Source organism: Kwoniella dejecticola, chromosome 10 (assembly GCF_000512565.2).
Source record: "Kwoniella dejecticola CBS 10117 chromosome 10, complete sequence".
NCBI lineage: Eukaryota > Fungi > Basidiomycota > Tremellomycetes > Tremellales > Cryptococcaceae > Kwoniella > Kwoniella dejecticola.
In genome coordinates, this window is record NC_089310.1 from 546,104 (window position 1) to 569,813 (window position 23,710).

The 23,710-nt window shown below is 48.3% G+C and overlaps 10 protein-coding genes across 10 annotated transcripts; 5 read left to right on the forward strand and 5 right to left on the reverse strand.

Moving 5' to 3' along the window:
• Positions 1–147: 147 nt before the first annotated feature.
• On the forward strand, positions 148–591 carry I303_107735 (uncharacterized protein; the record flags this gene model as incomplete). Its single annotated transcript, XM_018411004.1, has 1 exon — positions 148–591. One exon carries the CDS (start codon positions 148–150, stop codon positions 589–591), a length of 444 nt encoding a protein of 147 aa, XP_018259672.1.
• A 616-nt stretch (positions 592–1,207) lies between these two features.
• Positions 1,208–2,150, forward strand: I303_107736 (uncharacterized protein; the record flags this gene model as incomplete). Its single annotated transcript, XM_018411005.1, has 3 exons — positions 1,208–1,279; positions 1,369–1,828; positions 1,933–2,150. The coding sequence occupies 3 exons, from the start codon at positions 1,208–1,210 to the stop codon at positions 2,148–2,150; spliced, it is 750 nt and encodes a 249-aa protein (XP_018259673.1).
• A 108-nt stretch (positions 2,151–2,258) lies between these two features.
• On the forward strand, positions 2,259–2,964 carry I303_107737 (uncharacterized protein; the record flags this gene model as incomplete). The annotated part of the gene is made up of 2 exons (XM_065969654.1): positions 2,259–2,712; positions 2,813–2,964. 2 exons carry the CDS (start codon positions 2,259–2,261, stop codon positions 2,962–2,964), a joined length of 606 nt encoding a protein of 201 aa, XP_065825726.1.
• A 334-nt stretch (positions 2,965–3,298) lies between these two features.
• Positions 3,299–9,497, reverse strand: I303_107738 (uncharacterized protein; the record flags this gene model as incomplete). The annotated part of the gene is made up of 14 exons (XM_065969655.1): positions 3,299–3,630; positions 3,712–3,797; positions 3,951–4,428; positions 4,500–4,557; positions 4,615–4,695; positions 4,779–7,452; positions 7,515–7,844; positions 7,922–8,178; positions 8,247–8,621; positions 8,681–8,815; positions 8,916–9,034; positions 9,097–9,157; positions 9,256–9,330; positions 9,393–9,497. The coding sequence occupies 14 exons, from the start codon at positions 9,495–9,497 to the stop codon at positions 3,299–3,301; spliced, it is 5,166 nt and encodes a 1,721-aa protein (XP_065825727.1).
• A 577-nt stretch (positions 9,498–10,074) lies between these two features.
• On the reverse strand, positions 10,075–11,730 carry I303_107739 (uncharacterized protein; the record flags this gene model as incomplete). The annotated part of the gene is made up of 4 exons (XM_018411008.1): positions 10,075–10,347; positions 10,467–10,823; positions 10,949–11,555; positions 11,639–11,730. The coding sequence occupies 4 exons, from the start codon at positions 11,728–11,730 to the stop codon at positions 10,075–10,077; spliced, it is 1,329 nt and encodes a 442-aa protein (XP_018259676.1).
• Positions 11,731–12,165: 435 nt separating this feature from the next.
• I303_107740 (uncharacterized protein) lies at positions 12,166–12,970 on the forward strand (the record flags this gene model as incomplete). The annotated part of the gene is made up of 5 exons (XM_018411009.1): positions 12,166–12,181; positions 12,254–12,326; positions 12,440–12,461; positions 12,558–12,596; positions 12,701–12,970. The coding sequence occupies 5 exons, from the start codon at positions 12,166–12,168 to the stop codon at positions 12,968–12,970; spliced, it is 420 nt and encodes a 139-aa protein (XP_018259677.1).
• A 712-nt stretch (positions 12,971–13,682) lies between these two features.
• On the reverse strand, positions 13,683–15,529 carry I303_107741 (ATP-dependent RNA helicase eIF4A; the record flags this gene model as incomplete). Its single annotated transcript, XM_018411010.2, has 6 exons — positions 13,683–13,865; positions 13,953–14,242; positions 14,329–14,794; positions 14,871–15,051; positions 15,156–15,233; positions 15,522–15,529. The coding sequence occupies 6 exons, from the start codon at positions 15,527–15,529 to the stop codon at positions 13,683–13,685; spliced, it is 1,206 nt and encodes a 401-aa protein (XP_018259678.2).
• Positions 15,530–15,981: 452 nt separating this feature from the next.
• I303_107742 (uncharacterized protein) lies at positions 15,982–17,286 on the forward strand (the record flags this gene model as incomplete). Its single annotated transcript, XM_018411011.1, has 5 exons — positions 15,982–16,140; positions 16,214–16,390; positions 16,471–16,550; positions 16,608–16,890; positions 16,960–17,286. The coding sequence occupies 5 exons, from the start codon at positions 15,982–15,984 to the stop codon at positions 17,284–17,286; spliced, it is 1,026 nt and encodes a 341-aa protein (XP_018259679.1).
• A 154-nt stretch (positions 17,287–17,440) lies between these two features.
• On the reverse strand, positions 17,441–20,796 carry I303_107743 (uncharacterized protein; the record flags this gene model as incomplete). The annotated part of the gene is made up of 5 exons (XM_065969656.1): positions 17,441–19,258; positions 19,350–20,287; positions 20,368–20,486; positions 20,530–20,602; positions 20,712–20,796. The coding sequence occupies 5 exons, from the start codon at positions 20,794–20,796 to the stop codon at positions 17,441–17,443; spliced, it is 3,033 nt and encodes a 1,010-aa protein (XP_065825728.1).
• Positions 20,797–21,493: 697 nt separating this feature from the next.
• Positions 21,494–23,522, reverse strand: I303_107744 (UV excision repair protein Rad23; the record flags this gene model as incomplete). The annotated part of the gene is made up of 13 exons (XM_065969657.1): positions 21,494–21,604; positions 21,708–21,920; positions 21,995–22,116; positions 22,170–22,185; positions 22,252–22,401; positions 22,455–22,469; positions 22,529–22,564; positions 22,627–22,754; positions 22,813–23,011; positions 23,080–23,159; positions 23,221–23,293; positions 23,364–23,396; positions 23,487–23,522. The coding sequence occupies 13 exons, from the start codon at positions 23,520–23,522 to the stop codon at positions 21,494–21,496; spliced, it is 1,212 nt and encodes a 403-aa protein (XP_065825729.1).
• Between the last annotated feature and the right edge of the window lie 188 nt (positions 23,523–23,710).

Genomic DNA, 23,710 nt, shown 5'->3' on the forward strand with positions numbered 1-23,710 from the left:
CAGATACTAAGCAAGCTGGTAGGTCACCTTTCTGTGTGTCTTATCCACGTGCCTATCACTGTAGCCTCGCCACTCGAATGGGCGATACTGATACGAGCTGTTCCTGTTCTCCTATCATTCTAGGGTCGACCTGATCCGAACGGTCAGATGTGTCGCGAATTGCGCACCTCCCTGTTCCCCGATACGGAGCAGATAGCCGATCTGCTGGACCCAAGTACCGCCGCGGGTCCGAAAGCCCGGACCCTCATCTTGGACATTCGACGGACCGAGTGGCAGAGAGCCGCGAACGACGAAGGGCATGCCAAAACAGATGATGGAGAGACATCCAGCCAGAGCTCCATGTCTAGACCAAGACGACCCAGTATGCACGGGAGGCAGGACAGTACACAGAGTAATTATAATATAACATCCGAAGAGGAGTATGCGAATACTACGAGAGACATCGAGGGGGAACAAAGCCGACAAAGCGAAAGGAAGAAAAGGGTCGTTGCTCTTATCGCGCTCTCGGCCATGCTCTCTGAGAATGCTGAGAGCTTGGCTAGGGAGTCAAGACAATGGTCTGACTTATTAGAAGGAGCCAAAGCGTTTTAGTCCAGACATAGACTGGTTTCGTTCTGTAGAACTGCTTCAAAAAGCGATACTGTATGGGTCATGGTCCCTCTTCAGAGATTGAATACCATACCGCGCCGTATCCTCCTTACTCACTGACTGCCCGATATACCGTCTCGTTACGACCCCGTCTCTATGTCGTCGACTTGGTGGAATATAAGATGATAGACCCTTCCTCTTTGTATACCGTCAATGGTTTCAGGATCGCGGTCGTAGTGCATTGAGCGATATCCTTCGTTGTCCGCTGAGATTATGACACATACCTCCTTTCTCCGTGCTCTTACATGCATCCGTTATGAAAATTCATCCCGCATCAGACAGCGGGCTTCACTATTGACCCCGCTGACCTAAACTAGATTCCATCAGCATGATACCGTTCCATACAATCACTCAAATCAAATTCGCTCACTCGGTAGCTAGAAGAGTCATTCCACGATTTCATCAGTACACATTGCGACAAACATCTTTCAGACAGACTTGAGAGATCATGATCATAAGTGCCACAGATGACACCTTGTACCAAGCCCCCAATGATCCTGTTTTGCGTCATGCCCAAGTAAATGATCTGATTGCATATACGTTTGGTGCGGAGTCGGACATGTGGATTGGCGATGATATGGAGACTGAAGAAGGCTCTCCGACGTGCAGTAACGTCTATGACTTCACAATGGTGAGTCGTGCAACTGATCTCTCAGGAGAATTTGAAGGAACTCAGCACACCCTTGACAACTAACGTCCAATGTATGACCAATGTTTCAGCGACTGTGCCCTTCCGGTCCCTCTTCAATAGATGATCCACCATACTCTACTCTCGACGATCAAGACAATTCGTGGGTAGACGAATTTATCAGGCATGAAGACGATTCGAGTACAGTCGCCACACCGGACTTCACGACAACAGCAACAATCTCGAGCTCAGATGTTCCAGCGCGAATACCCGGTCAGTCCAGACCAGACGGTCTGAGCGTGACGCAGCCCTCACCGGACTGCTCGACAGCCAATTCCGGAGGGATCGCGGCCTACGGCTCAGACAATACACTGAGTCACTTGGACGCCTCGCTGCATGACCTCTCGATAGCAAAGAGCCAAGTCAAGCTGGCCCGCAGAATTCGATCTAAGCAGTGCCAAATGGCCAATCGGAAGGAGTTGGAGGAATTGAGAAGCATACCTGAAAGTAGTAGAACTGAGGCGGACAGAGCTAAGATCAAGAAACTTCGTCGTAGGTCCAAGCACTGTCGTCCCATTGTACCGTCGAATGCGCCCTATCTGGTCCGGCCCCTGGTCCAAGTCCAGGCGCTGATCCTTACACTCTCCGCGTTGCAGAGCGACTCAATCAAGCTCGCTATGCCAGTGGGCAAAGTGTACCTAGGAACGCTAAGTCCATGCAGCAGACAAAACCATGTCTCGAAGACAACTCCGCCTTGATGTCTGAGGGTACGAGGTTCAGCTACACAAGTCAGCCTCATCATCAAGGACAAGGAACTGTCGACGAGCAAAACCAAGTTCCACCAGACAGCGCATTAGCGGGGACAGACAATTAAGATAATCACATCTTGTATGGTGACACCATACAGCCATTTGACCAGTATACAGGTAACTGCGAGGCCTATGGACAACCTGGCCAACTCTTCAACAATGATGCGCCCGCAATGTCTCAAATTGTTGTTGGAAACCAGACTTTGATCTCTGATACATATGATAGGTTCACATTTTCCATACTCGACGCTGATACGGCACTTTGGCCTGATCCATTCGATCCAGGCAACACAGCACTGACTCCAAATAATTCTGAATCTCACAATGGCTCGACTCCACTGGCTTTCGATACGTACGAGCTATCTGCCTCGCCTGGGTCATCTGTCTCCCTATACTATGACACAATCAGTCGTGGTCGGGATCAACAACTCGAACAGCCTATCTACGACCATATAGAAACATTCAGTACTGAGCCGACAAGAGACACGGACGTATCAAGGGATGTTCAAGAAGTGCCGGGCTGGGACTTTTTGTCATATGACGAGCAGGATGAATATGATCGTCTACTCGATCTGGCTCCGCGAGAAAGGGGAGTCGAGGGACAAGCCACCCTAGATAGGTTACGAAGTCCGTCAGCTTTTTCCTGGCATCAGTTGTTTTCCAAAAATTTGGCATACAAAGACGTCGAGCTGATTTGATTGCTTTTTCATGTGCATTGTCGATCTAGAGCGTAGATACTACTTGCGGAAGAAGGAAGAACGCAAGCGGAATAGCTCACGGCAAAACACCAAGAAACCCTCTTCAGGCAATTCGCTCGCCCGCACGAAAAGAAGGATATTGGAGTTGGAGCGATCATTCCCTCAAGCTGATTCCTTTTGACCTTGAGGTCGATTCCATTTGGGTGCCAAATGATATTTAGCAGAATTCGACCAGACTGGGAGTCAGTTTGAGCGCAGATTTGCCAATCTTCAGGAGTAAAGGCAGAGGATAGACGAAGGATCGACACGCGAATTGGCTTTGTTTCCCCTCTAGAAAACAAGACTGACATAACGACAAGGTTGAATGCCTTTGGTCGTGTGATTCCGTTGGACCCCATTAGTAAGCTCGAACGTGCATCATTGTGATGTGAATCGGTATATGATGTCCATATTTCATAGATCTATGCAGCGTCATCATCCATAGAGTATGTATCGTCCTCCCATGGGAAGACTTCTCAATTGGCCAATCCCAATTCTTCGCCTATCAATTCCAAGCACCTCTTAGCCAATTCTCCCGCATTCACTTCTATCAAGTCTCCACCGTCACCCGCATCGATTTCTTGTTCGTCAATATCCCCGTTCGCGCCGTTCTGTATGTTGTTTGAGTCGAGATCTTGATGACCATTTGGCGGGTGAGTAGGCGACCCGAACAAGTGGGCATGTTCTGAAGGGAAGATCCACATCGACGGCGTATGGGGCAAAAAGCTGAATTGCAAGAGGGAAGGATAAAAGTGGAATAGATGGGATCGGGATGATTTCTCGTATATAGCAGCAAGGGTTTCTGATCCTGCTCGAAAGGCATCACAAGTCAGCCTGCTCTTGTCAGTCTACTACTCCATTGAACACGATCAGTCGATACAACACATACCCTTCTTGTCCGTTTTCAAGCTACCTCGCCACACGTGCATCGTAGCCAAATGACGCAGGACGAATAAAATCTCTTCTTCCCTCACGCTACAGCATGTGCAGATGAGTAAGCATTTCTACTCGACAGGTTGGCAGATCCACAAATAATGGCAGATCCACGAGTAATGAATTGTATCGTGTGGGTGAACGAGAAGATACGGGTGAGATGATTCGCTTGAAAATGAGCCGAGCTAGACTTACCGACCAAAAGGTAAGCTCCCTCTCAGCCTCTGATCGTCCAGCCATCTACTCAGAGTCTCCTCGAATCGCTTGATAAGTGCCGAGGCAGATATGGCCGCCACTCTCTTCTCTTTCTCATCGGCGTCGGTCTGCGTAGATTTCCGCGTAGACAGGGAAATCAGTAATTCCAGTGCCCAATAACGCAATTCTTCTTGTGATTCAGGTATAGCAGGTGCTGTCGTGCCTCCGTTGACGCGTACGTCGAAGTGATAGAGCAATGACGCCCTACGCAGCGATTCGGAAAGTTGGATTATTAGGCGGACCGGTATTCGTGGATCGCCCAATCGAGGTAGGATGACCGATCGTAGGTGATTCAAATGAGTGATCACGAAGCTTTCGTCTTCGGGGCTGACCCCCTCCGAGCTGTCCGCCAGGAGTATGCCGCTGAACACTTCAATGACTTGGCTCCAGATAGCTTCAAAACGCTCCAGGGTTATATCTACATTGACAGAATTGTATGTATTGCAGGAGCGTCAGCCCGATCCGATAGTTAGGGGAGAAGCAGCTCACCTTCCGTGTCTAGCGTGTCCATCACAATATCCAAGGCGCTCACAAACGTAGTCATGGCCTAGATCGTTGCTACATCAGTGATACCCTTCATATTACCCGGGTAGCAGTAACATACAGTTTTCCATAGCGGTGGATCCTCCCCAAATTTGTTTGATGGCGGACAATCGTACTTCAATTTGATGGGTATCGAGTAAGCCTAATTGTGAATTATCGATCAGAATTGCGTCTGATCTTACCACAACGACCCCAAAACAAACAATGAGGATGTTGCAAACTCACCCCTAAGACATTCTCAATCACACCATCCTCATAGATCTCCCTGGCTTTCCCTTTTCCTTTTATGTCTTTGCCTAATATATCCACCATTCTAGGCATCGACCACTTACTCAATCCGACATATGTCAATTTGACCCCTGTTCCCGTACCCATTCCCGTCGATGGTCCAGCTGAATGCGGCTCTCCCGAAGCGAAGTAAGCAAGTGAAGTGAATTCTGCTAGATCATTCAGCTTCTGACTCGTCGAAAATCGCTCAGAAGCGGCCATGAGAGTCGAGATGGAAGATTGAAGTGGAGAAAGAATGTCTTTGTCCGGTCGATAGTCTGATGAATTTGTATACGTCATGATCGATCTCAGTATACTCGATAATTGGGTAAATTTTGCCACATCGCTCGAAGGTATCTGGTCATGAAGTTGTGAACCAATCTTGACTAAATTCAAAAGGTTATCTTGAGTATAAGCAGAGCCGTCCGTTATGGTGTCCCCAATCTCCACAAATGTCTGCCAAGTATTGTTAAGCACCACTTCCTTTTTCTTGGCTAGCGCTGCATCTGCTCGATCCCCACTCATCGACGAAAGTGCTCTTTCCAGAGCCTTGAGTCCTGCTGTAGCGCAATTACCGGGTTGATCCTTCCACGCCTTCTTAACACTGTCCAAAAATCGTTGATATATGTCGGCGAAGGAGTCAAGCTTGGTGATCGGGATCATGAAGCTCCCGAAGATGTTTCCTACGGATGTGAGAGCTAGTACCGAAGATTCATCGCCACCAGCTTCGGTCGAGTCCAATAATGGATAGATGACCTTGTTGAACACGTCCAGCCACAAGTTTGATGTGAGACCGGACCCGTAAATTTCTATACACCTGAAAAGGGTCTGCATTGCACTATTCCTGACCTCCAATCTTGAGTCTCTGGCTAACTCCATGAGCTCTGTCAAGAGGTACAACCACAAATTCATTGCTCCCTCTGCTTGAGTCTGTTGTACTGCATCGGAGACGGTCCACAAAAGTCCAATAGCAGCTAAAGTGATGTTCACATCTTCCAGTTGTTGGCCAAAATGCCCCAAGCAGGTTATACAGCCTCGCATCGCTTCGAGATCCAAGGCCGACAAGAAGTCAGTGCAGATGAGCTGCAGAGATGGGAAAGCAATTCTAACCAAGTTGGAGTTCCCCTTGGAGAGCATCATAGAGGGTCTTCGAGGATCCAGCCCCACTCCTGGCGAGAAAGGCGTTTGTCCGGCGGATTCTGAGGGCGCCATAGGTGCAGAAGCGATGTCTGTAGGTCTGTCCTTGCAGATGGAGTCCAGCATTGCGAAGATAGTAGACCAGCCAACCGAGAGAGAATGCCCGGAGGATTCCAAAATCTGGTTCAAAGTCTGATATCCCGCCGATCGCACCTCGTAGTCCGCGGATAATGTGTTACTTATCGGGTTCACGTTGACTTGTTTGCCTAACACTTCGAAGACCTGGTCTTGAATACGATCTTCATTGCCAATTCTCACGGCAGACAAGAGCAGTTCTCCTAGAGTATCAGAAGCTTGGGTACGTATTGTCGCTGGCGCTGTGAGGTGTCTAGCGACGGCTATTAGGTGTTCTGTAATGACTGTCCATCCTATCTCCGGCTGCTTGTTGACGATACGATCCAGATTGAGCGTCGATACCACTCTTAGTTTCCCAAGACTGAACGATCGTTCGCCAGACTTGATGCTATGCGAGATGTTGATACCACTGGTCCGCCTCCGTTGGCTATCATGCCCAGGTGAAAGAGCGAGATTTGGTGTAGGCGGGGCGGAGAGATTATCGGCGACATCGGCGAGCAGCGGGTTGAAACCGGTCGCACCAATCATTTCTGAACTCAATTGGCATAATGCACTTATGAAGATAATGAAGGCCTCATCGGGCAAATCTCGGGACGAATCGAAAAGAGCGTTGATAAGTAGCTGAATCGATTCTGCATCCAGATCTTGCAGGATCTCGGGCATGTATTCTGGTTGTTCTGCTCCTGATCCTGGCCGAGGAGTCGCGGGTGACATGGGACCTCGAGGCGACCGGTCAGGCACAGTAGGTCGTCGCCCCAAGGAAGGTTTTCGCGTCGCCAAAAGATAGTTCGCATTTTGAAGGGTTTCCAAAATATCATGCCAGGCTTTCCCTAAAGACGGTCCCAATACGCGAGCGCTGTTGACTGTGCTTCGTAGACACGCGAGGTTTCTGTCTGACAAGCTAGGTGGGCTCGATGGCGGACCTACGCCTAAAGGGGAAAATCCCAAAGCATCTGCCGATATCACGCTTGGATTCCGAGGGGGGTTGGGGTTCTCCATGTATGTCTGCATTGCGGAAACGACTGGGGGAGGAACAGCATATTTGCCCAGTGTGCTGAGGAAAGCATCTCGCGGAGTGTTCAGGTCGAGCAGGCCACACGCAATGGTGAAGTCCTGCAAAGCGGTGAGGACTTCAGCGAATAGGATGTCGGAGAGATTCGTCCCTATAGTATACGACAACGCTGCCAATAGAGCTGGCCAAGCGGAAGATGCTACAGCCCTGACAGATTCGGGCGGAGTGGTCATGCTCGCCACGATCGTGTAGATTCCGTTCGCAATCGCGTTCAGAGACTGTAAAGCAAGGAGATAGATATAAGTCTCGGGGACTGGTGGTGCCTCAGCTTTTTCATGCTGTTCGATGCTGCGTGAAGCCAGATCAGCTTCAGTAGATTGAGAGATCCGAGTGGTTGTGAGAGGACGTACAGTCTCAGCTTGACTCCAGAAGCAGAACTCAAGCCTCCACCTTGACCTCCCATCATAGCGTTTACCGTATTGACACCTGCACTGGCAGCGGAGCTGACCATCCCGATACCTAAGTCGAGGTAACTTGCATGAGGGTTTGTACTGGGGCTGGTGGGATCCATGTGAGGCACTCCCAACCCGTGCATTTGGGTCCCTATCCCGAGCAAAACTGGTTTCTCGTTGATTAAGCGCGAAAGAGAGGACACGATTTTGCTGAAAAGCTTGGGCGAGCCTTCGATAGAATCGTAATGACCATAGATTTTCTGTAGCAGCGTGACATCCCCACAGATCCTGTACGACTTGTGTGAGCCGAGGACGGTGATATTGACGGTGATATGGCCAGAACGGTATTTGGAGGTCCAACTCACCCTCTTGTGATCTCTAGCGCCAATACTCTCAACCAGCCCTGGTGTGAATCTTTGTGCTCAAATTCACCCAAGTCTAGCTTGATCAGTGTCGCAAGGTACATTTCGACCTGTTTAGGCAATTGATCGATGAACGATCGAATTAGGAGGAAGATAAGTCGAAGGACTCGGAGTGCTATCGGGAAGGTCGGTTTCTCTGTGAGCAGTTTTAGGAGTAGCGGATCAAGGGAATGTTGAAGCAAAAATAGCAATTCGGCGTGCTACGAAGAATATGGTCAGACTAGGTTTAATGGCGAGACAAGTCCAATGCAGCGGCAAGATTGCTTACTTTTTTCACTGATTCTTCATAACCACTCAGAATACTCTCTATCAATTCCAATCCAAAGGTCCTCTGCAGACTTGAGAGTTTTAACAAAGTCGGTTTGCGGTCGGTATCGCTTTTCCCCCAACTCGACCCAGATCCGGACGAAGCACTCAGGAGACATAAATCCGAGAATAGGTTGTATGCATCCAAAGCCGAATGCGAGACTTCCACTTGCGTCGGTGGGTCCGTAGGAAGCAACAGCGATGTCGTAGAGGGGTCTTCATCGAGAAGGGAAAGACGGTCGAAGATCAACATCACAGCTTGACGCAAAGTTGCAGCTGCAGTCGAGGATACCACCGAGACCCTCGCGTCCTGGAGCTTGAAACAAAGCAGAAGAGCCTGACGATAGCTATTAGCTGTGTACAACGGAGTCCATCAAGGTTATCAAACATTCTCACATTGCCCAGGACTTCATCGTGTACGTCATTATTATGCGTCAAGATGGATAAAAGAGTTTGCAGGAGTTTTAGTTGGATATCGACAGCTTGATTCGCTACGCTGGACAATGTCGAGAGAACTTCGGGAAGTTTCCTCTGTGCAACAAATAACATTATTAGCAAGAGCATTTGCAGGACTAGCAATCCCAAGTCGTCTTCCTCGGCTATAGAGTGTCAGGTCACGGCTGACACTCACGGTTGGAACCCCTCCTAGTGACACCAATCTCTGCAGAGCAGCTATACTGATGCCTATGACTTTGGCTACTTTCGTCTTACATCCTCTTGTGATAGGTTCGAGCAATGTATCTGCGTTCTCTGAAGGCCAAATTGCAGTCAGCAATTGTCACGCCTTGCCGGTGTCGACGAAATATACTGACCATGCAGCTTTTCTCGCGGCAATGCCCCTCCTTTGAGCAGCTCTAGAGCAGCTTCACTCGCCTGCAAGACAAGGGGGGACCATCAGCTCTGCTTCTCTTGCTTTTTGAGTGTACAGAGCGGCAGATCTACTGGAGTGCAGCAAGCGTGCGTGAACTCACCTCTTTGACATCTGGATTCCGTCTCTTCGTCTCAACTATCAAAGCCTGTAACTCGGACACGAGGAGGTTGTGGTCCTGTGCAATGAACCAGGTGTATGTCAGTGCCTGTTACCGACGTGATACGATAAGATCTGTACGAATGCCGCTGAATAGATTGCTCTTCCACTCAAGGGAGGCGAAGGCTGTAAGCTTAAAGCGGAATTAGACGTACCATTTGGGCCTAAGATCTGAGCTGCTATCATGTACCGCAGTAAGATCTGCCTGGTGGTCGTGTTACTGCCTGCGTGGTATGACCTGGGGTCAACACTGCTAGAAGCGGTCGTCACTGAGCGTTACTGAGTCGTGTGCGGTCAGAGTGCATGGGTGGATCATAACACCTTGCACAACTACAAGACCAGCATAACGCGAGGTTCATGTTCGTCGACTTGGACGTGACGTGTGACGTGGGTTTGACGGCGCTCGCCGTGCTCCCAAGTTTGTGTACAGCATTTCTTGCCTCACACGGGCTCGGTGATCTCAACCTTTGTAATCGACCACTCTGAATCACCTCTCACTTCCAAGAATGCACATCACCTCTCGCTTGTGCCTACAAGCTTCCGGGCGGTCTTCGAGCCGTAGAACAGGTCGTCGTACGCTCACCGATGCAGAACAAGTGGCATGGGCAGCGGAAGTATGAGTTGTACATCCAAGGTACCCTCCAAGAATTAAGCTGAACTATATGCAGTATAGTAGCAGACGGAATGAGATTGTATGACATGCATGATGGTGTCACAAGCCCAGTCACAGTGACTACCATGTAAGCTGACTGTAGGGTACAGATCATTCGAGTCCTTCACGTCTTCTAAACTCCTTTCGATGGGCCTCACAAGCCTCTACGAAACCTTTACCCAACTCTTCACCCGCTTCCCAATTATCCACTTCCTCATAGCCTACTTTCGTATCTCCCCACCGTCGACTGATCACTGCGAACCTCTGCGCCGGGTTTTTCGCCGCCGGCTCAAGGTATTTGTCAGGTATGGAAGCTGCGTACAGTATCGGTAAAGCTCCTTGGTCTGCGTATACTGGATGATCCTCTGATCCAAGTAATCGGCACTGTCGTCCATTATTCGATCATCAGCATCCTATCTCATCTATTTCGCAATTACATATACATCCCAACGTATAGGTTTGCATGCGTAATTAGGGATCGAGACGGAGTGAGGGACGCTTACAAGGTAAAAAGATAACCAGTAGAAGAAGAACTTGACATTCGCCCACCAAAGTATCATACCCATTCCTCCAGCAAAGAAATTCGTACATACACATCCCGGATCGGCCGTAAATACTCTGACGGGCCTTTCGCCCTCTTGTTGTGGGTCGCCATATTCCCGGTCGAATTGGGTCATGATCAAATCGCCCATGAGTTTACTTGCCGAGTATGATTTCTCGTAACTTATCAATTGATAATCGTCCAAAGGGCTCGATGATAATTTGTCGAATGCCGAGGTAACGGATGAAGTGTATACTATGCGCGGTGGGAACGGTAACGATTCTGGGGATCGTCTCAGCAGCGTTATCAGTTCTCGAACCTAGACAACATCGATGGAATCAGATTAGATCAGCCCAAGCCTTACGTGTACCTGTTAGAAAGATTGCATTGCGCTGAGGCGGTGTTAATCGTTCTAGGAGGTCTGGTGGACGCTGATTGACTCACCATGATATACGGAGCCAAGACATTTGTACCCCATACCAAACCCCTCTCGCCATCAGCGCTCATCGCGCCCTTGATCTCATAATTATAATACGGTCGGCTCTGCGCATGGGGCAATCCTTCCATTACATTCTGCTTGAAAAACGCTATCCAATCTAATCCCGAGAACGCCCCCATCCCAGCATTCAAATAAAGCGTCGTTATGTGCGGGTATTTCAATTTCACCCTCTCGCAAAACCCTAATACCCCGTTACCTCCTCCGGGATTATCCAGATCAACTCCTTCCCATACTATCCTCAATCCCTCTTTCCATCCTATTCTTTCTGCTTCACCCCTCTTTCGACGCGCAGCAAGGTCTTTCTCGTGTTTCTCCAAGAGGATCTCCCGTGCCAACTCGGCTTTCGACCGAGATCTACAGGCCAAGATCAACGTCAACGTCGGTGGAGCATCAGGTATCTCCTCGGTAGGTTTCGAATCTGCGTCGGGATTGAAGGTTGATCGGAGCGAAGGAGGGAGGGCGGTAAGTTGAGGGGTCGATATTGGTATAGGCGTTCCGGGAGGCAGAGAGAGATTGTATAGCAGCTGTTCGCATATCCCTAAGCCGAACCCACTACCAAAGACAGGCATCAATATGACTTGATCTGACTGAGCATGAGTTTGAGCTGACCAGCCGAGTAAGGAGGACGAGCTCACCTGTTGGCTCCTGTGACCACAACTATTATCCGATTATCATCCTTCTCAACTCCCTCGGGCAATCTACTCGACCCCGAACGCGTTGATACCATCGTCTGATATCGCTCTTCAGGCTAGCTAGCTGGATGTTGCACCAACACGCCTTGAAGGGATCTGTGCAGATAGCTTCAGCGTAGTTGCAAGTCTTTCAACTTGAACGATAGTGCGATGACTGCTTATCGCGGCGACCGAATCGTACGATTTACCTGTGCTCAAAAGGCAAACATTTTGTTGATTCTGTGTTGTCGTCGAAGATACACGCCTTTACGAGAGCTTACGTCATTCCGCGGCGATCACCGCGTCCGCGAATTCCCTTTGTCCTAAGCTCGCTCACGTGATCTGGGATGGCCTTTGAGCTTCGAACGAAAGAACGGATCGGCAAAAGTTGGAAACCGTCTTCAGGTGCATTTGATCGATAAGATCCTCTTAAAGACGTGCCAACGCTAAGTCATTTCACGCAGACAGACAGGTATAAAAAAGTGATCAAGATGGGCGGACCGAATCGTATGTGCTTCATTTTCCTTCCTCGTGATCCCCCTCGCATGCTGATTCTTCTCTAATTTACTCCTACTCCAGTGGAAATCTTCAAATTCGGATTTTACATGTTTTTCCCCATCTACGCCATGTTCAAGTTCGGGGATCCGGAATGGTGAGGCACCTGATCTCTGGACTCATGCTCATGCATGTACTACTGGCATCTGCACTTCGCGAGTGACGTATGAGGACAAGAAATGCAGCTGATCAGTTTCTTCGATTATACAGGTACGAAAGCTATGTTCAGCCTGTAAGTGTCTTTTGATCCAGTCCTATGATAATTACTCGCCCTCAAACCATTATATCGTATAATGCGTATGGTATATTGACGTTCTGTCGCGTGTAGTACAAAGAGATATTATGGCCGCCATATGAATCAACATACGTGAGTCCGTCCACCTGAATCTGAATGATCCGAACCGAATCGAGAATCTCATCATGATCATTGAGCTGATCACTCTTGCATCCCATCCGTTTATTCGTTCACAGCAACCCCCTCGGACGCACACAGATGTGAAAGCCGAGTTGGCACGTATGAAAGCCGAACGAATAGCCAAGAAGACCGGACGGCCCGTTGGTCAAGTCACGCAGGATGAGATTGATAATGAGGGAGGTATAGGTATACATCCTGCTTCTTCCTCTGCAGGAATAACGCAATCCTCGAGTTCGAGTTCGAGTCCGAGTCCAAGTATACCGTCTCAATCTGCATGGAGTTGGCCGAGAGGTACTTCGACCGATAAAAATGAGAGGCTAGTCTAGTATACGAGTACCTGGCTTCCACATTCCTCATATAATTGCAACCGCGCCGCTATATCTAACATATATATCCATGTTTATACATCGATCCAATCAGCCATTGTTGGTCAATATGTACTTCTAGATGCATCTATCACATCTCTGACGTACCGGCATCATTCTAGTAGCACTTCAGTGATCGCACTATTCAAAAATGTGGGCGTGGTACAGGGTTCTCATGATCCTGAGTCCTCTGAGACAAATTTCAAATTTAACCATCGACGGCACTTGTCAGTCATTCGTCATGGATGTTGCTCATGAGGTGAAATATGATCGCAACCCTGTGACGCGACAGATGCGTCTGGTGCAATGTTTGTGATATCATGTAGCATAGGGATCTACCATTTTTGAGAGATAAGGAATCATACGAATCTTGTCTAAATAGAGAGTGATAATGGCAGTAGCAACAGCAGAAGAAGAACGAACAATCACGATCATCTTTTGTATGTGATAATTGAGATTCTTCTACCAGAGCTAATTTTCCTCCACATAACCTTTTAGGTCTTTTACCTCTACGACGATTCAACCAAGAGCAAGAAGAGTAAGAAGATAGATAAAACATTTTCTTGGGGGGAAATGTTTTGATGAAGAAAGAATTAATCAAATTCTATGATGATAAAGGTGGCGATGATGTGATCGGTCTAGCTATATTGTTGAGTAGATGAATCCCTAAAGCTTAGATAAGATCGGCAACGTTGAGAGGCATCTCATCAACTTGAGTGTTGTAGTAAGTCTCAATTTCTCTTAGCATCTTGACGTCGTCTTGAGTGACGAAGTTGATGGCGACACCCTTTCTACCGAATCGACCACCTCGACCGATTCTGTGGATGTAGTTCTCCTTGGAAGCAGGGAGATCGTACTAATCGTGAACGAGACGTCATTAGTGCCTAGTCGTACCTCTGCAAGAAGCAGACAGCTTGATGAAGGTAAGAGAAATGACACTCACGTTGATAACCAAGGATACTTGTTGGACGTCGATACCTCGGGCAAGCAAGTCGGTAGCGATGAGGACTCGGGAAGAACCGGATCGGAATTCCTTCATGATGACTTCTCGTTGAGCTTGGTCCATGTCACCGTGCATGGCAGAGACGGTGAACTCTCGCTCGTGGAGCTTTTGGGTGAGCCAGTCGACCTTTCTTCGGGTGGAACAGAAGATAACGGCTTGGGTGATGGTGACGGTCTCGTAAAGATCACAAAGGGTGTCGAGCTTCCACTCTTCCTTCTCGACGGCGATGTCTGAAGGTAAAAGTCAGTCAGATCGGTCTCGTGACTATGGAAAGGGAAAACGCGAATAGTGTACTATTCCTTGAACAGTCACTCACAGAATTGTCTGATACCTTCGAGGGTAAGCTCATCCTTCTTGACCAAAATTCTGATGGGGTCTCTCATGAACTTCTTGGTAACGTCCAAGACCTCAGGGGGCATGGTGGCGGAGAGGAGGACGACTTGGGTTTCAGCGGGAAGGAGTTGGAAGATGTCGTAGATGGAGTCCTTGAATCCGGTGGAAAGCATCTCATCGGCTTCATCGAGACAGAACATCTTGACGGCGTCGGACTTGAGGGCACCTCGGTTGATCATGTCGAATACTCGACCTGGGGTACCTACAACGACGTGAGGACCTTCGGCAAGCTTGGCCATGTCCTCTCGGACAGCGGTACCACCGACACAAGCGTGGCAGTCTACGTTGAGGTAGTCACCGAGGGCAATGACGACCTTTTGGATTTGTTGAGCCAATTCTCGGGTAGGGGCAAGGATAAGGGCTTGAGTCTTCTTGACGGTGGTGTCGATCTACGCAATCCCGCGAAAGATCGCGTCAGCTTTGCAAGATTCGCCCAACCAGGAAAGTTGCGAGCCATTGACTCACTCTTTGAAGAATGGAGATGGAGAAGGTGGCGGTTTTACCGGTACCGGATTGAGCTTGAGCGATACAGTCTCTACCGGTGATGATGGGCATGATAGCTCTTTGTTGGATAGCGGAAGGTCTCTCGAAACCGTAAGCGTAGACACCTCGGAGAAGGTCACCCTTGAGGTCCATGTTGTCGAAGCTATGACAAGGAGTACGTCAGTATGTACGTAGCCTAGACATCCTTTCTCTCCCCCGAAAGTTCCTTTCTTCAAAATGATTGAGGGGGACAAGAAATATACTCACTTGTCGACAACTTGGTTCCAGTTGGACTCGATGAGATCACCGTTCATTTCAAGACCACCTTCGGTCTCATTTTTGACGCTGCGAGGAAGAAGCAGCAACATGTCAGCTTTGGCTATTACATTTTCTGTCCTTTCACAGAAGTCAATATCTTGCCACCGGCCATTCCCTCGTCCTCTGCTCGTTTGATAAGCAGACAACTCTTTAAGCAAACCCGAGAACCCCATGTCTGAGCCAGTCCTTGATACGCTCCGACCCGCCCTCCTTCTGTACCGCTGCAAGACTTGCCACCCATCCAACCCATCCGTTCATTCATCCAAATCTCATCTTAGTCTCAAAGCCAAAGATCGAGTGCCTTGTGATACTTACTCGGACATGATGTATTAAGTTGTTTTCTTTTGGGTGATACTCTGTCGCTTGCTGCTGACAAAGTACTCGTTTTGGCGCTTGTTGAAGTGGTTGGTGGTAGCTTGTTATAAGTATATTTAACCCGGAGGTGTTTTTGAAGAAAGAGAAGAAGAGGTTTTTCTGGTTTCTATAATTCAATTGCCTGTACTTTCGCATGAAAAATCTTCAATGACGGCGCGTGGTCCTACAGTACAACCTAAACTGAAAAAATAAAATGATAAAAGGAGCACCAGGGTAAAATAAAATAGGTTAGGATATTGGGATTATCGGGCATTTCCTATTGTGGCATTCACAATCCCCTTATTGTTCTTTCCCACTTGCATCGCGACTATTTAACTTTGATCTTACTTCTGCTTTATCGCATCGATCACTTGGACAAACCCAACATGAGTTTTGGGGTCGGACGACTAGCCCAAGCCGAATGCCTCACGATAGTCGATTGATCATCCGACCAAACGATAACGCCGCTTTCATTCATCCGTCAATAAGGAAAAAATGGATCCAGAACTTGGTAGACCTGCTTCATACTTGTCTATTGAAAGGTGATATCCCCCGAGCCAAACGAGCTTGGTCCATACTCGTGAGTAAACTCTGCTGAGTGTAACATCCACCAATCCACTGTCACCTCCCCATGTTGACGAATGATGCCGCAGGTACGATGTCGTGAGGTCAACTGGAAATCACGATGGTACTGGGGTCTCCTGATACTCTCAAGCGATTCTTCTGCACAAGCACCAGGGGGTTATGAGTCGACTATTGGTTCTGGTGATAAGAGTAAAGATGTTCAGAGATGGTTGAACTCGCTAAGAGTATTTGCCAAGGAGGAAGATGTGAGTTAGATCTCTCGATTAGATATCTTGTACCGTTATCAATATCAAGCTGATCCGGTGTTTGGTATAATTGACGGTAGAAACCTTCGTTACTCCATGCTCTAGTACTTCATCTGATCAAGGCAGGCCAACATCGTCAAGCGTACGACCAACTCGAGACGTAAGTCAGCTGCGTGATGGGTTCCTCTACAGACAGCTGATTCAACTACATTGATAGCTGGTTATCTTCTTACCCCTATCTACTTTCTGGTCCGCTGCACACCTACGCAGGACTATTATCGTTTTACCTCGCTCAACCTGCTTCCACTAAGCTGTCATCCCGGACTCAACATCAAGACACCCGAAGGTCTTCATCCGTGTCAGGGTCATCGAGAGCTTCATCCCCTCCTGCATTCACCCCTCAAGCAGATCCAGCTGCACTTCGACAAGCTCGAGGCTGGTTTGTCAAAGCACTAGAAATCGATCAGACGGATGAGGTGGCTAAGCAATTCATAGCTTTGGTGAGTCAGCTTATAGTCAAGAAACCACCGTCAGAAGCTGTAAGCTGAGATGACTCCGTTGTAATGTAGATTGATAATCCGAATCAGGAAGATGGGGCCGATAGTGACGAGGAGTCTGATCGAGGGGATCAATCGAGAGGCGGTCTTAGCGACTCTGAAACTGATACGGAAGCAGAGATGGATGAAAAGCCTGAAGAGTTCGATCCCAGCGATTCAGACCAAAGCGTCGATCACGAGCGACACTCGTCCGAGGACGAAAGCGCGTCGGAAGAGGTTGTGGATGAAGAAGCGGAAGACCTAGTCGAATCGGATGAGAAGAAAAAAGATGAAGAGGAAGATATAGCTCTGAGTGATAAGAGTTGGTCAAGCGAGTACTCTGATTCGTACGGTCGATGATGCTTTCATTCTGCATCAGATCATCCAATATGCATTTTTCGATGTTGATCGTCCTCCACTCCACTCCGCTCTGCCACGTCCCACAAGATGGAAATCAGTCTGAGAGTGAGAACAAGCTACATATTCTGCGAACAAGCTACATATTCATAATAATTCATACTACACCCCCATAATTCCTTCTATTTGCATTGATCAACCTAACCTCCGCCACCGCTACAGGCGTCAAATCTTCACTCTCAATCGTCAATCCACCTTCACTGAACGTTTCCATCGTGCCCAAAGTCCCATAACTACTTCTAATCATGTCTCTTCCTTCCCCAATCCTGCTTCTCATCCAAGGCTTCCTACCGTTATTGTTCTCGTTCTCATTCAGATCGAATATGAACGAATCATCTTCTTCGTCGATATCATCATCTTGCGGACCTGCAGACTCAAATTCAAAAGTCCCGCTAAACCCAGTTTCTCTACGTAGTTTTGTGAGTCGAGCTAAGACAGTTTGTAATTCGCTTTGTCTGTATCTGTCCGCCTCATTGTGAGGCTGCATGTATATAACTTCGCTTGCCTCGTTCGCTCGCTTCTGCGTAATCGTCGTACTTTCATTGCCATTTTCACTCTGATTTCGACTTATCCGGATAGGTCGGGTAGATGCTTGTTGAGTACTTTGCGGCTGCGGCCGCGACCTCAGGTCAGTGTCAGTGTAAAAGGATGCTGAGCTCGTTCTCGTCACTTCTGGCGGTGTTAATGATTTGAAAGATTTTGTAGGACTTGAAGAAGGCGATTGGATCGGTGTGTTGTAAAATAAGTTCTTGGTTGTCCCGATAGTTTCCACTGATTGAGAGGGCGAGTGATTCTTCGTTATATCCGAAAGTCTGCCTGAAGCTAAAGAGGCAAGCGGAGGCTGAGGCAGATCTGTTCCTGTATCAATATTCGTATTTGTATCGCTGTATATCGACCCTATAGATGATCTACGATTGAGCGACGTGCGCTGGGAAGTCAGGCGTGCATTTGTATTTGACTTTGCCGTTGTGTCGATTAAACCGGAAGACAAGGACGGCAAAGCTCCGTTATACCTCGGAGAGGGCGTCATCCTCGACAGCCCATCTGTGTCCGTTCCTTCCAACGTTGACGATGCGGTTGGAGAAGGATATATGATCGCATCTGCAGGGTTGGTCGATCGTCTATAAGGTAACGTCGGTCGAAGTATCGACTTCCTTGTGACTTCCTTCGAATTTGCGTCTGGACTTAATTTTGCTTCAGTCGGAGGAGGGTTGGAGAACCATATGCCTCTTTCTGTATCTGTTCCAGATCTCTCCCTGGTCTTTCCCTTCTCGTCCAGCCCGACATCCTCGATATTCGGCTGTGCTCTCACACCGCCCACCAAGCTTTGTTGAGCGGCTGATACCTGACCTTGAACATGGGTCTGAGGAGATCGGAGGGAAGTGAAATACGTGCTAACTCGATTAGCTTGTCTGACGATACTTTGCATCGGGCTTGACCCCTCTTGACGTTCGATTTGAAGGGGAGGTACGGCTTTCCTCTTGATCGAGTTGGAACGGGGTACAGCATTCTTGAAGAATGGATTCGATGCTGTGGCAGTAGTTGTGAGGTTTGGTCCCACAATTTCCCCAATGGCGAATTGACGTGTTTGGCCATAATTCTGATTCTGTTGTCCATCATAATACGCTCCGTTCGAAGTGTTCGTGTTGAAAGTTTGTGGTGGCCACATCGACAAATCACTCATATCTACGCTTATCCTATCTGGACGATATATAGACCCGACGTTCTTCTTCACTGAGGTAGTGGATCGACTTAAAGGCGTCCCATAACCGTAGCCGTGGCCGGTCTCATGACCAATCTCTTGTCCTTGACGACTATTGACGTGTCTGAGCGGGATGGTCGATACCAATGCGTTTAGCGAAGATTGAGTAAACGTTGATCCGGCGAAAGACAATATCGGCGGACGTTTCTTAGGCTGCAACGATAATCGAACAACGACCGTTGATACAGTCATCAGTAGCTATACGTCAGGATGACACGGGACCTAAGCCACAACAGCGACTCACAGTCCGCACTACCACTTTCTCCTCTTTCTTCCCGAATCCGTTGGACAGGAAAGGACTACTCAAATTAACCATCTGACTACCTATCAAACCCACCCCAAAGTTAGTTGAATGCATCAGATCGAATTGTCTGCTTTGTTCCGTGGTATATTTCGTGAACGTTGAAGTTATCGGATTCCCAATGACCAGTTTCGAAGGTTTTTTGTTTTTCTTGCCCGAGCGCGAACTCTTGTGGGTAGCCGAAGTGGTCTGTCTTTGAACAATCGTTCCTCCCCTATTCAAGAATGCCGAAGGGGGTGTGCCGAAAGTAGCTATCGTGTCTCTACCTCTTCCCATCCCCTTTTGATCTTCTTCCCTTGCTGTCGATATATCTTTACCTCGCGCCTCAGGTTGATACAGATAGAAGAAGCCCAATATCAAGCATGTTCTCGAGATTAGGCGTATTATGCGTCGAGCGACCAACATCGCTAAAGTCTGCTTGGCGATGGCCACACTCATACCCATCTCAGCGATAGCTAACACCATGCCGCTCGCCACAGTGATGTGGAACTTCCCCCGCCTTCGCTTGGTACCATTCAGAGCTGGAACCAGACTCGGGGAGAAGGTAGCATGAGCGAGAGTGATAATAGCCACAATGGTAGTATAAGCTATTGTCGTAGCGACACCGATAAAGCTCCACAATTGAAAGGTATCTGCATCTGATGGGCTGGGGAATCGGATGGATATTCGATCATCTCGCAATCTCGCATACTCCAGCGTCGAGAGGGATGAAGGTATGATGCTGGCGATTGCGGAGAAGGGGATCAAGGGAATAGCGAACAAACCGAATAAGATGGTCGCCAAACGCGATCTGAATTGCGCAGGTAAGGTCGATTGGGAGTTCATGAGGTAAGATGTCAAGGATAGATGGAAGAATAGGTTTGGGATGGGTGAAATGATAGCTACAAGGATTCCAGGAAAGTCAGCGCCAACAGCGCGTGGGTTCAAAAGTATGGCATCAATGATAGCTTTTTTTGCTCACCTAGTACCATATCCTCAAGCTTAAAACCCTCTAGTCCAGGTGGACTCAGGCGTATACTCAGATCCCATGCTGAGATAGCTACGAACGTCGATATTTCAATGGCGAGCAATATCAGGGTCCTGATCGATCAGCTTCCATCTGCCGGGATTGTAAACTCACAACCTGGGTATCCGAATTATGCCGATCACAATGATGGGTAACAACAATATCTGGATCCCACCAGGCATGAACACCACTATTGACAATTCGTCATGAGTCGCACTCGTACTCATCAGCTCTCATGCCGCCAGGAATGACACGTACTGGGGATGATATTTCCATGAGGGATGAGATCAGGCACTCACCTATATGCTGCAGATTCGACAAAGCTTGACACCTAGTAGTTGCTATCGCAGAAAAACAGAAATTGACGGGAGACAGAGTTGCCATTCTTCCACTTCAATCCATTATCGAGGTTTCATCCGTCTTGTCCAATTTGATCTATATGTCGTAATAAGTCCAGGTGATCGATGTCCGGAAGAGGTGTCAATTCCTTTTCCTTGCTGAATCCTCTTGAGGTCTTTCGAAATTACTTGGAATTCAATTCGAGGGCGATTATACGTGTATAAATATCAATGATTGTATCCTAGCATCTCGCGACCAGCGCAAGACAAATTTCTTTAATATGGTGTAAGGTCAACCAGCGTCAAGCTTGCGCTGATCAGTACGCAAAGTGATGATATTATCAACAGTCAATCAAACGAACAACGAGGAAAATTCACCATCAACATCAACGGAACGGTGTGACTTCGATGATAGCGACGATGGAAGCATGTCGTTATCACTGTAGCCTGCGTAAGAACGAAGCATACTTTTTCACAGAGATATTTCCATCAGATTCCGTACCATTTACTTGTCGCCAAGAAGTCGTTGGTTTTGGTATCTTAGCGATCATACGTCAGTATCGAAGGCACAGTCCAGAGCACCCAAACATCCAAGCGTCCGAGCGTAGCTTCGGTACCTGACAACCCGATCTTCCTGTCCTGTTCCTCTTCTTGAGGGCATGTCGCATCATTATACATGAATGAGAACGTCAACTTTCACACATCAGATAAATCTCGATCTATACAGCCTTGACGAATTCCGTCTAATCATCTTCGCCTTGATCAAATAAGAAGTTCGCAGCGAGCTCTTCGTTTTTGTCACAGAGCATATATGCTTGTAACACCATCTGACGATCGAATCCAAGAGCTTCGAGCTGTACATATCCCAAGCGATCAGCACGGCTCGTGTTAATTGTACCCAGAATCCGCCAATCGTGGCAGATCTACACAAATTGCCAAAAACAGGGGTTGACTCACCCTTTCCACAGCAGCAGCTTCCTCCTGAGTCAAGTTGACCTGCATGACTTGCGGTCCACCAAAGCCGTCATCCTCTTCGTCGCCTTCTCCACCTGCTCCAAGTAACTCATAAAGCGCTTGAGGGTTCTCGTTGATCAATTGAGCGAGCTGAGGATTTGAGGCTGCGATTTGCTGTAATAAAGGTTGGATCAATGCTGGATTTTGTTGCACCATCTACGTCAATCCCGTTGAATCAGCTTAAGCGCAGCAACAATGAGTCGAGACGAGCATGATGACGAAGAGCGTACCTCTCTGATTTGTTGCAAATGAGGAGCATTGGCTAGTCCACCCGCACCGGCTCCACCGGCTCCTGGCATACCTCCAAGTCCTCCGGCTCCCGGACCAGCGGGAATACCTCTATCTCGGTTCACTATTTCAGTACATCAGTCTGATATCCTCGCGTGCAGCGCGTGATTAGCTTACTAGCAGCTTCGGCAGCCTTTAAATAGGAAATCAGTCAGCTACGACATCACGCGTAAAGGAGATGTAATTGTAAGCGACTCACGGCAAAGAGATTCTCGGCACTTCCCGCAGCGCCAGCTGATTGGGGGGCAGGTGGCTGAGGCGCGGCGGATGGGACAGGTTGAGCTGGTTGAGTGCCTTGTGCTGGTTCAGAAGGAGCAGCAGCACCGGCAGCGGGAGGCGGAGCAGCAGGCTAAATCAACGAGATCAGCTGTTTGCGAGACTGTTTTTGAGAAGTCAACGTACAGCAGGAGCTTGCGCCTATATCAAGAAGTCAGCTCAGAATAGTCCAAACAATTTCATTTTCGGGATTGACTTACAGCTGGACCAGGTGCATCTATTTGAGGGATGTTGCCCTGTAACAAGATATCAGGAATGAGTATTGTTCGACATGCACAATGATTCACAAGACACGTACACTCATAAGATATTCCACAGCTCTATCGGGGTTGTTGAAACTTGCTCTCAAAGCTCTGACTACCAAATCACGTTCGAAACCCATCTCCACCATTCCGTCCGTAGCAGCTTGTAGAGCCGCACCAGTGACTAGTTATGGCCAAGGTGAGCTGCCAGCTCATACGGAACAAGAAGGCCGTCAGCTTACCGAATGATCCTCCTAAGCCTGATTCTACAGCAGTCGAGCTCTCCGTACTTGCTGGAGCAGCAGGTGCCGGGGCGTCTGTACTTGAAGCAGGTGCTGACTCTGTCGCTGCGGCTGGAGTCTCTGTTGCGGGAGCTGAAGGTGCGGGAGCGGCAGGGGCAGGGGTGAAAGTTGATGCGGCAGGGGCAGGGGTCGCTTTCGGCTATATAGCATTAGAAATATCTCGTTAAGACCTTACTTTTCATCGCGTGAAACGACCAAGGGACTGACCTTCGATACCATCACCACCAAGAAATCCTTCTCCTTAATCTTCAGCGACTCTACAGTGGCGGCATCATTCAGTATCTTCCCTGTAGTAAGATTCGCTTGTCAGCTGGCAGTATTAATGAAACAGGTAACGACCTAGCTGACCTGAGTATATCAACTTCTGGTTCTCAGCAGGAAAGGTTTGGGTCTCTTGGATCTTCTTCTTGAGATCGCCAACCTGATTCATTATGTGTGTCAGTAAATTTGTATGCATAGTTCGAAGGGATAGTTGATCATGAGATACCTACAGTCTCTGAGCCCTCGGCGTCTACAGTGAAGAGCTATTCGAGATGAGGTTGTCAGGTGGCAATTCATGATCTTCAGAGACACTCCATCATTCTCCCGGACGCAGGAAGAGGGTCTAGACATACCTTATTCTGTACGGTCTTGAAGGTGATCTTGACCATCTTGCTTGCTATTCGGTGGGTATGGGATGAATGAAGAGAACAGAAGATAGACCTAATTTGTTCAAGGTATAAAGTGTGATGTTGTTTCGTTGTTTCCTCGATTGAGGATGCCTCGTACTCGTATTCACCCCGCATAACCTTCTCCACTTCGTCATCCCATTCCATGCGACAAAATATCAGTCTCCAAC